The following is a 10,571-nucleotide window of genomic DNA, read 5'->3' as shown; positions in this document are numbered from 1 at the left end:
CCCTCCCTCTCCTGTGGCAGAAGAGCCCTAAACTGTAGTCCTTCCCCACCGAGCCCTCGCATTGGCTGCACCCAGCTTCAGTGCGTCCCTCAGCACGTACTCCTGCAGCTTGGAATGTACCAGCCGGCAGCATTCCCCTACGGACATCTCACAGTGCTGGAAGACCAACAAGTTTCAGGCAGGACAAAGGGCGTCTTTCACCGAGTTGATGACCTTCCAGCAGCAGCTGATGTCCGTCTGTGTGTGTCCCCGGGAACAGCCCGTAGATCAGAGAATCCTCTGTTACGCTGCTGCTGGGGATGAACCGTGACAAGGACACCTGCACCTTTCGCCACACCCGGCGGGACAGCGGGTCTCCTCCCTCCCACTGGCCGAGCAACTGAGATGTCACCTCGGCCCAGTCAGCTGCCCCCTCGTAGTCAGTGCCCCTCTTCACGGGTCCTGTGCGGAAGGTGCAGGGTCCGAATCAGCGGCGGGAGAACAAAACAGTGCAGCATAACAGCATGGACACAACAGTGTCTTTACTTTCTTAGGAGGTTAAGGAGGTTCGGCTTGTCACTGAACACGCTGACCAACTCCTGCAAATGTGCTGTTGGAAGTGTCCTGACTGGTTGTACCATGGTCTGGGACGGCGAATCGAATTTGCAGGAATGCAACAAGCTGCAGTGGATAGTGGACTCTGCCCGACACATCATGGGCACATCCCTCCCTAGCATCTAGAAAGCATCCTATCCAGATGCACCACGGCTTGGTATGCCAACTGCTCCGCAGGTGACCCCAAGAAACTGCAGAGAGTTGTGGACAACAGCCCAGCACATCACGGAAACCAGCCTCCCCTCCATGGACTCTGTGTACACTCCCCACTGCCCTGGTAAAACAGCCGACATAATCGAAGACCCCCACCCACACTGGACATTCTCTCTTCTCCCCCCTCCCATTGGGCAGAAGGTACAAAAGCCGGAAGCACATACCACCAGGCTCAAGCACAGCTTCTATCCTGCTGTTATAAGACTATTGAATATGGACTCTTGACCTCACAATCTACCTCGTCGTGTCCCTTGCACCTTATTGTCTGCCTGCACTGCACTTTCTCTGTAACTGGAACACTTTATTCTGCATTCTGTTATTGTTTTCCCTTGTACTACCTCAATGCACTGATGTGATGAAATGATCTGTATGGACGGCATGCAAAACAACGTTTTTAACTGTACCTCGGGACGTGTGACAATAAGAAACCAATTTACCAATAAATTGAGTGTTTAAAAGAGATAAAGTCTCAGGACTTTCTGGCGAGTTTCACTGAACAGGGGCCTAAAAGTGTCACATTGGCACATTGTTAGTTAATAATTGATTGGCTAATTAGGTCGTTAACAGCAGCCAATAGAAAGAAGTTACGGTGTACTGGAGTGGCCAGTGTTAGAGTGGGGAGGCTCCGGCTCAGGCTCCGGCTCCGGCTCCTTCAGTGTTAAGCAGGTATTTTTTTTAAAAAAAGGGCTTCAGCGAGACGGCACAGGTAAGGTTTTTATTTTGCTGTCTGAAAGTCCTCCGTCCTTGATTCAGTGCAGGCAGGATGGTAGTTGGGGCCGTGGGATGTTCCTCCTGCAAGATGCACGAAGTCCGGGGAGCTTGCGGTCTCCCTGATGACTACATCTGCAGGAAGTTCACCCAGCTGCAGCCCTTGACAGACCGGGTCAAGGAACTGGAGTTGGATGTACTCAGGACCATCTGGGAAGCTGAAAACCTCATAGAGGAGAACTTTGCTGAGGTGGTCACACCCAGGGTACAGGCTGCAGATAGATGGCTGACCACCAGGAGAAGTAAGAGGAGTAAGCAGTCAGTCAGGGTTCCCCTGTGGCCATACCCCTTGGCAAAGTCTACCCCTTTGGATACTGCTGGGGAGGATGACCTATCTGGGCACAGCGGCAGCAGCCAGGTCAGTAGCACCATGGCTGGCTCTGTGGCTCAGCGGGGAAGGGTGAAGTCAGACAGAGAAATAGTGATAGGAGACCTGATAGTTAGGGGGACAGACAGATTCTGTGGCTGTGAAAGAGATGCCAGGATGGTGTGTTGCCTCCCAGGTGCAGGGGTTGAGGACGTCTCAGAGTGGCTGCAGAATATTCTCAAGGGGGAGAGTGAGCAGCCAGAGGTTGTGGTGCACGTTGGCACCAATTGCACAGGTAGGAAGGGGGAAGAGGTCCTGCACAGTGAGTATAGGGAATATTGCCTCTTTCCTGAGGCTGAAGAGCAGGATCTCCAAGGTATTAATAGAGCATGGAACATAGACACTACAGCACAGTACAGGCCCTTCAGCCCACGATGTTGTGCTGACATTTCATCCTGCTCTAAGATCTATCTAACCCTTCCCTCCCACATAGCCCTCCATTTCTCTATCATTCATGTGTCTATCTAAGAGTCTCTTAAATATCCCTAATTTATCTGCCCCCCACAGCCTCTGCCGGCAGTGCGTTCCACACACCCACCATTCTCTGTGTATTTTAAAACAAAAACTTACCCCTTATGCCTTCCTCCGATCACCTTAAAATGATGTCCCCTCGTGTTAGCCATTGTCGCCCTGGGAAAAAGTCTCTGACTGTCCATCTCTGGATTACTCCCGGTGCCATGTGCCAGTCAGGGCAGGAACAGGGGGGTAGGACTGATGAATGAGCAGCTGAGGAACTGGGGCAGGGGGCAGGGTTTCAGGTTCTTAGATCATTGGAACCTCTTCTGGGGCAGGGGTGACCTGTACAAGAGGGGCGGGTTGCACCTCAACTGGAGGGGAACCAATATCCTGGCCGGGAGGTTTGCTGGTGCTACTGGGGAGGGTTTAAACTAGTTTGGCAGGGGGAGGGGAACCAGAGCACTGGGTCAGAAAGTGGAGGATTGAGAGGGAGGGAGATCTTGTGACCAGTAAGGAGCAAAGTAATAGACACAACGGGACAGATGAGGTGGAGTATTATTGAATGCTGGGAGTATTAGGGGGAAGGGTGATGAACTTATAGAGCGTGGATCAGTACATGGGACTGTGATGTTGAGGCTGTAACACAGACATAGGACAGGAATGGGTGCTGAATGTTCCAGGGTTTTTATGCTTTAGAAACAATAGAGGGAGGCAAAAGGGGGAGGGGGAGGGGGAGGGGGGTTGCACCAGTAATCAGGGACAATATCACAGCTGCACTTAGAGGGGACAGAATGCAGGGCTCCTCCACTGAGTCTATGTGGGTAGAACTCAAAAATAAACAAGGTGCAGTCAATCTGATGGGATTATACTGCAGGCCCCCCACTAGCCATCGGGACATTGAGGACCAGACAGGTTAAGGAGAGGTGTGGAACTAATAGGGTTGTTGTCGTGGGTGACTTCAACCTCCCTAATAGAGACTAGGACCTCCTTAGTGTAAGAGTTTTAGACGGGGCAGAATTTGTTCGGTGCATCCAGGGCGGTTTCTTAAATCAATATGTAGATAGTCCAAAGAGAGGAGGGGCTCTGCTGCACCTGGGGTTGGGTAACGAGCCTGGCCAGGTGACCGACCTTTCGTTGGGGAACAGTGATCACAACTTAAGATACTACAGATAAGGATAAGTGTGGACCTTGCAGGAGAGTATTACATTGGAGCAGAGCAAATTCCGGGAGAATTCGGCAGGAACTAGGGAGAGTTAATTGGGAACAGCCGTTTTTGGGCAAGTCCACATCCAACATGTGGAGGGTGTTTAAAGACCAACTGCACAGAGTACAGGACAGGGGTGTTCCAGTAAGAAGGAAGGACGAGGACAGCAGGGTGAGGGAACCTCGGATGTCGAGAGAGGTGGTGAATTTAGTCAAGGAGAAAAAGGAAATGTGTGAGGTTTAGGAAGCTAAAATCAAACTGAGCTCCTAAGGATTATAAAGAAGCCGGAAAGGAACTCAAGAAGGGAATTAGGAAAGCCAGGGGGGGCCATGAGAAGTCCTTGGCAAGTAGGATCCCAAGGCATTCTATACGTATATCAAGAGGATCGGACCACTCGAGGATAAAGGAGGGAACGTCCGCTTGGAAGCGGAGGATGTGGGTGAGGTCCTTAATGAGTACTTTGTGTCAGTATTTACCAAGGAGAAGAACATGAAGGGCAGGGAGATCAGTGTGGAGCGTGCTAATGTGCTGGGGCACTTCGAGGTAAAGGACGAGGGAGTGTTGGGTCTCTTAAAGAGCGTTAAGGTGGATAAGTCCCTGGGGCCTGATGGGATACACCCAGGTTATGAGAGAGGCAAGAGATGAGATTGCTGGGGCCTTGACCAATATTTTTGTGTCCTTTCTCGCCACAGGCGAGGTCCCGGAGGACTGGCGAGTAGCGAATGTTGTCCCATTATTCAAGAAGGGGAACCAGGGATAATCCTGGTAACTATAGACCGGTGAGTCTCACGTCAGTGGTGGGGAAGTTCGGGAGAGGATTCTTCAGGATAGGGTTTATGAGCATTTGGAAAACCATGGCCTAATTAGGGAGAGTCAGCATGGCTTTGTGCAGGGCAAGTCGTGTCTTACTAACTTGAGTTTTTTGAGGATGATCAATGAAGGTAGAGCTGTGTGTGTTGTCTACATGGATTTTAGTAATGCGTTTGACAAGGTCCCTCATGGGAGCTCATCCAGAAGATTAAGATGCATGGTGAGTTGGCCGTTTGGATTCGGAACTGGCTTGCCCATAGACAGAGGGTAGTGGTCAATGAGATTTATTCTAGCTGGAGGCTTGTGATTAGTGGTGTTCCTCAGGGATCCGTGCTGGGACCTCTCGTGTTTGTCTTGTGTATAAATGACCTGGATGAAAATGTAGATGGGTGGGTTAGCAATTTTGCAGATGACCCGAAGGTTGGTGGTGTTGTGGATAGTGTAGAAGCCTGGCTAATGATACAGCGGGATATAGCTCAGCTGCAGATGTGGTCGGAGAAATGGCAGCTGGAGTTTAAACTCTAGTTCGCATCTGGAGAATTGCATTCAATTCTGGCTGCCCCATTACAGGAAGGATATGGGGGCTTTGGAGATGGTGCAGGAGAGGTTCAGCGGGACACTGCCTGGATTACAGGGCATGAGCTGTAGGGAGAGTTTGGACAAACATGGTTGTTTTCTCTGGAGCAGCTGAGGAGAGGGTTATAAGATTATGAGAGGCGTAGATAGCCAGTATCTTTTTCCGGGGGTTAAAATGTTGAATACCAGAGGGCATGAATTTAAGGTGAGAGGGGGAAAATTCAAAGGAGATGTGCGGGGCAAGTTTCTTTTTTAAGAGTGGTGGGTTGCCTGGAATGTGCTGCCAGGGGTTGTGGTGGAGGCAGATATGATAGAGGGGTTGAAGAGGCTCTTGGATAGGCACATGAATGGGGGAGTATGGACATTGTGTAGGCAGAAGGGAACAGTTTAGTTAGTTTGGTACAACATTGTGGGCTGAAGGGCCTGTGCTGTACTGTTTTGTTCGCTGCCTCAAGGAGGCAACGTCCATCATCAAAGATCCCCACCGTCTGGGCCACGCCATCTTCTCGCAGCTACTGTGGCTCAGCAGGGAAGGGGGGAGAAGAGGACTGTGGCAGCGATGGGGAATTCGTTGGTTAGGGGAACACAGGAGATTCTGTGGACGAGAACGAGACTCCCGGATGGTACGTTGACTCCCAGGCGCCAGGGTCAGAGACGTCTCGGAACGACTCCACGACATTCTAAAGGGGGAGAGTGAGCAGGCAGAAGCCGCGGCCACGTTGGTACGAACGACATAGACAGGAAAAAGGACGAGGTCCTGAAGAGGGAATATAGGGAGTAGGAGAGGAAGCTTAAAAAGCAGGTCCTCAAGGGTAGTAATCTCTGGATTGCTGCCTGTGCCACACGCCAGTGTGGGTAGGAATGGGAAGATATGGCAGATGAACGTGTGGTTTTGGAGTTGGTGCAGAGGGCAGGGTTTCAGATCAGTGGATCATTGGGATCTCTTCTGGGGAAGGTACGACCTGCACGAAAGGGACGGGTTACACCTGAACTGGAGAGGGACCCGTGTCCTTGCGGGCAGGTTTGCTAGAGCGTTCAAGCTAGGTTGGCAGGGGCACGGGGAACCAGTATTGGGTCAGATGATGGAGCTGTTGGTGTAAAGGCAGATGCCGTTTGCGGAGAGACTGAGGAGGGATGGGCAGTGGATGGATCATAGATGCAGTCAGTTGGATGGGTTGAAATGTGATTACTTTAATGCAAGAAATATTAAGAATAAGGGCAATGAACTTGGAGAATAGATCTGTACGTGCAATTACGATGTTGTGACCATTACAGGGACTTGGCTGCCACAAGGGCAGGATGGCTGCTGGATGTTCCGGGGTTTAGATTTTCAAGAGACAGGGAGGGAGGTAAAAGAGGTGGGGAGCGGCATTGCTGATCAGGGACAGTGTCACAGCTGCAGAAAGGGAGGACGTCCTGGAGGGACCGTCCACTGAGTCAGTGTGGGTGGAGGTCAGAAACGGGAAGGGAGCGATCACTATATCGGGAGTATTCTATAGGGTCCCCAATAGCCATTGGGACACTGAGGAGCAGATTGGGAGGCAGATTTTTGGAAAGGTGCAAAAATAACGGGGTTGATGTCATGGGAGGCTTCAACTTCCTGAATATTGATTGGCACCTCCTTAGTGCAAAAGGTTTGGATGGGGCAGAATTTGTTCGGTGTGCCCAGGAAGGATTCCTGCCACAGTATGTGGACAGGCTGACTAGAGGAGAGGCCGTACTGGATCTAGTTCAAGGTAATGAGCCTGGTCAGGTGACAGACCTCTCGGTGGGTGAGCATTTCGGGGATAACGACCACAACTCCCTGACCTTTCACGTAGCCATGGACAGGGATAGGAGCAGATGATATGGGAAAGTTTTTAATTGGGGGAGGGCTAATTGCGATGGTATTAGGCAGGAACTTGGGACTGTAAATTGGGAACAGATTTTCTCCAGGAAATTCATCACAGAAATGTGGAGGTTGTTTAGGGAACACTTGGATGGGTTCTGGATAGGTTTGTCCCACTGAGACGGGGAAAGGATGGTAGAGTGAAGGAACCATGGTTAACGAGAGGTGAAACATTTTGTCAAGAGGAAGAAGGAAGCATACTTAAGGTTTAGGAAGCAAAAATCAGGCAGGGCTCTTGAGAAAGTGTGTGTGTGTGAGTGAGAGAGACAGAAGCCAGAATACTGAGCCTGTGGTGAACCAGGGAGTGAGATGGGGAGGGAGGGGTGAGATACCTTCTCCTTAACACACCGATACTGACCCTGATTCTCATGTTGCTGGTCGGCAGGACAGTTGAGTGTGTCGGCGATGTGTGTCTGTATCCATATTCTGTTTGAGTGACTGTCTGTCTGTGCTTTGTCTGTGAGAAAGTGTTTCTGTGAGTGTCTGTGTGCCTCTCGCTCTCTCTCAGTGTGTAATGTGTGAGTGTCTGTGCCTGTGTTATGTGTGAGGGAGTGTCTGACTGTCTGCTTTATGTGAGAGTGGATTTGTGAATGTGTGTGTGAGATGCCCGGCCTCCATTATCACTAATAGGGCTCCTGTCCCCAGCTGAGCCTTCGCCCCACGGTTGGTGCTGAAGCAGCTGGATCTGGTTCCAGAGGGGGCTGCCTCCCACTGGATCCAGTTCGGGGGGGGGGGGGGGGGGGCTCCCACTGGATCCAGTTCTGGGGGGGGGCCTCCCACTGGATCCAGTTCTGGGGGGGGGCCTCCCACTGGATCCAGTTCTGGGGGGGCCTCCCACTGGATCCAGTTCTGGGGGGGGGGGGGCCTCCCACTGGATCCAGTTCTGGGGGGGGGGGGCCTCCCACTGGATCCAGTTATGGGGGGGGGGGGCTCCCACTGGATCCAGTTCCAGTGACGGATGAAGCCACTGGGCATGATTCCAGCGTCGGGACCTCCGGACCCCCTTCGGCTTCAGGCTCCACCAGCTCCACCATGAGCTTAGGCCCCGTTGCCATGGTGACGTCTCTCTCCCTCCGGCGCTTTCCCGCTGGAAAGGAACTACAAGTCCCGGGGGGCTTTGCGATGGCGCGCAGGCGCGTTGGGCAGGAGTCGCCGCCTCGCTTCCGAGGAGCGGTTGATTGACAGCTGGTCCCCGGGCGCTGCAGAGGGTGAGTGCGGGGAGCGGGGGCCGGGGTCCCGGTCCCGGACGGTGCGCTGGGGTCCCGGGACCCTGCAGGAGGGTTTACCGGGCAACAAGGCCCGGCTGGCCGCTCGGCCCTCTCCTGTTGTATCTTTGCTTCTATCCATTGTGTGTCGGGATCAATGCAGACAGGGCAAGAGCACTGCCCCCTCTCTATGCTTCTCTTCCCCCCTCCCTCTATCTCTGCCCCCCTCCCCCTGCCCCCCTCCCCGTCCCTCTCTCTCTGCCCCCTCCCCCTCTGTCTCTGCCCCTCTGTCTCTGCCCCTCTGTCTCTGCCTCTGCGTCTCACCCCAAACGCCGCACCCCGTCTGAGGTCGAACCGCGCTGATTGCAAAATTTGCTCTCGTTGCAAACTTGCTTTCATCGCAAGCTCGGGCCCGGAGCCAATCCGGATCGTTGCGGAGCCATCCGGTCGACTGCACAAAATATCTGGACAGGCGGGAGTCGGGGATGATGCCTCCCTGGTCGAAGAGTCTAGGACCAGAGGTCACCATCTCTGGAAAAAGGGGCAGGGAGGATAGGGAAGCAAGAAGGGGAGAAATTTAGAGTCCATTCGGCCCGACTGGCCCATACCGACCAAGATTCCCATCTAAGTCCCATTTGCCCACATTGGGCCCACATCCCTCTAAACCTTTCCTATCCATGTACCTGCCTCACCCACTCCCTCTGGCAGCTAGTTCCACATACGGACCACCCTCTGGGAGGAAAGAGTTGCCCCTCGGGTTCCTATTAAATCTCTCCCCTCTCACCTCAAACTATGCCCCCTAGTTCTTGATTCCCCAACCCCGGTGTGCATTCACCCTGCCCCTCACTTGTATACACTTTTATAAGGTGACTTCCTACGCTCCAATGGAGAAAGTCCCAACCTGCTCGACCTCTCTCCATAACCCAGTCCCGGCAACATCCTCATAAACCTCCGCTGCGCTCTTTCCAGCTTAACGGCAACTTTCCTGTGGCAGGGCGACCAAAACCGAACACAGTACTCCAAATGCAGCCTCACCGGCGTCTTGTACAACGTAACTGCTTCATTCAGAGCCCCCACCACTGGTTGAGGTCATTGGGTCGAATTTTGGACATCAGTGGAGACCATTCGGACTCTCCTGTTTTCTTGCTCCCTTTTCCCTATTTTGCAAATTAATTTCCTTCAAGTGCAGACACGGTAGTGTAGCGGTTAGCGTGACGCTATTACAGCGCCAGCGACCCGGGTTCAATTCCGGCCGCTGTCTGTAAGGGGTTTGTACGTTCTCCCCATGTCTGCGTGGGTTTCCTCCCACATTCCAAAGACGTACGGGTTAGGAAGTTGCGGGTGTGCTATGTTGGCGCCGGAAGCGTGGCGACACTTGCGGGCTGCCCCCAGAACACTCTGCGTAAAAGATGCATTTCACCGTGTGTTTCGATCTGATCTAAGTGCCCACCACAAGCATCGAATGGAGGAGGGAGCACCGCGCAGCGAGGAGGGAGTGCTGTACTGCGGGGGGAGGGAGGGGAACTATTATCCCCGTAGCTTAACCCTTCGCTCTCCTCACAGAACATCTCTCTGCCCTTTCAGCCCCAGAGGTTGGCGGCAGCGAGTGGACGAGTCTGGCGGCAGTGGGTCCCACCCGACGGGCAATGGCGACGATCGTCCGGGCCGCGAGGCGCCCCGTCGAGACCGCCCTGCGGGCCAAGCTGGAGAGCAGCCTGGCGCCTGCCCACCTGGAGGTGGTCAACGAGAGCCACCAGCACGCCGTGCCCGCCGGCTCGGAGACCCACTTCAAGGTGGTGGTGGTCAGCGAGCACTTCGAGGGGCTCTCCCTCATCCAACGGCACCGGCTGGTCCACGAGGCCGTGAGGGAGGAGATGGCCGCCCAGGTGCACGCCCTCTCCATCCACGCCAGGACCCCCCGGCAGTGGGCGGACGACCCGACCGTCGACAGGAGCCCCCCCTGCCTGGGAGGATCCAAGCACGACCGTCACGGAGCAGGGAAACCCTCCCCCGCCAACTGACCAATAAACAATGAACTCTCCACTGTCGACTGTTGGTGCTGTCTGAGGCTGACTGACCCACTACCCTTCTGGGAGCCCACATTCACCTCTCCCAAGCCATTGGCGCCCTCTTTTTCTAAGATACAGGAGCAAAATTAGGCCATTCAGCCCATCGATCTCTTCAGCCATTCGATCATGGCTGAATCTCTCTCGCTCTCTCCTCCTGTAACCTTTAACCCCCCCCCCCCCTTACTAATCGAGAACCTGCCTTAAATACACCCAATGACTTGGCCTCCACAGCCCTCTGTGGCAACAGATCCCACAGATTCACCGTCCTCTGGCTGAAGAAATTCCTCCTCATCTCAGTTCTAAAGGGACGTCCCTTTATTCTGAGGCCGTGCCCTCAGATCCCGGACTCTCCCACTGATGGAAACTTCCTCTCCACGTCCGCTCTATCCAGGCCTTTCAGTGTCCGGGAGGTTTCAATGAG

The 10,571-nt window shown here is 53.6% G+C and overlaps 1 protein-coding gene across 2 annotated transcripts in view; it reads left to right on the top strand.

Annotated features, from left to right (window-relative positions):
* LOC127587375 (bolA-like protein 1) overlaps nt 1–10,122 on the top strand; it is a 15,911-nt gene extending 5,789 nt beyond the window's left edge. Inside the window, exons 1-2 of one of the 2 annotated variants that reach the window (XM_052045665.1) lie at nt 7,990–8,084; nt 9,666–10,122. In XM_052045665.1, coding sequence (XP_051901625.1) covers nt 9,728–10,102 — 375 coding nt within the window. In that variant the 5' untranslated portion in view covers nt 7,990–8,084; nt 9,666–9,727 and the 3' untranslated portion in view covers nt 10,103–10,122. Of the gene's footprint in view, nt 1–7,989; nt 8,085–9,665 lie in introns of those variants that run through there. The other variant, XM_052045666.1, reaches the window with a different exon arrangement.
* Nucleotides 10,123–10,571: the final 449 nt, after the last annotated feature.

This window comes from Pristis pectinata, chromosome 40, assembly GCF_009764475.1.
Source record: "Pristis pectinata isolate sPriPec2 chromosome 40, sPriPec2.1.pri, whole genome shotgun sequence".
Taxonomy (NCBI): Eukaryota; Metazoa; Chordata; class Chondrichthyes; order Rhinopristiformes; family Pristidae; genus Pristis; species Pristis pectinata.
This window is presented reverse-complemented; position numbering and strand designations above follow the sequence as displayed.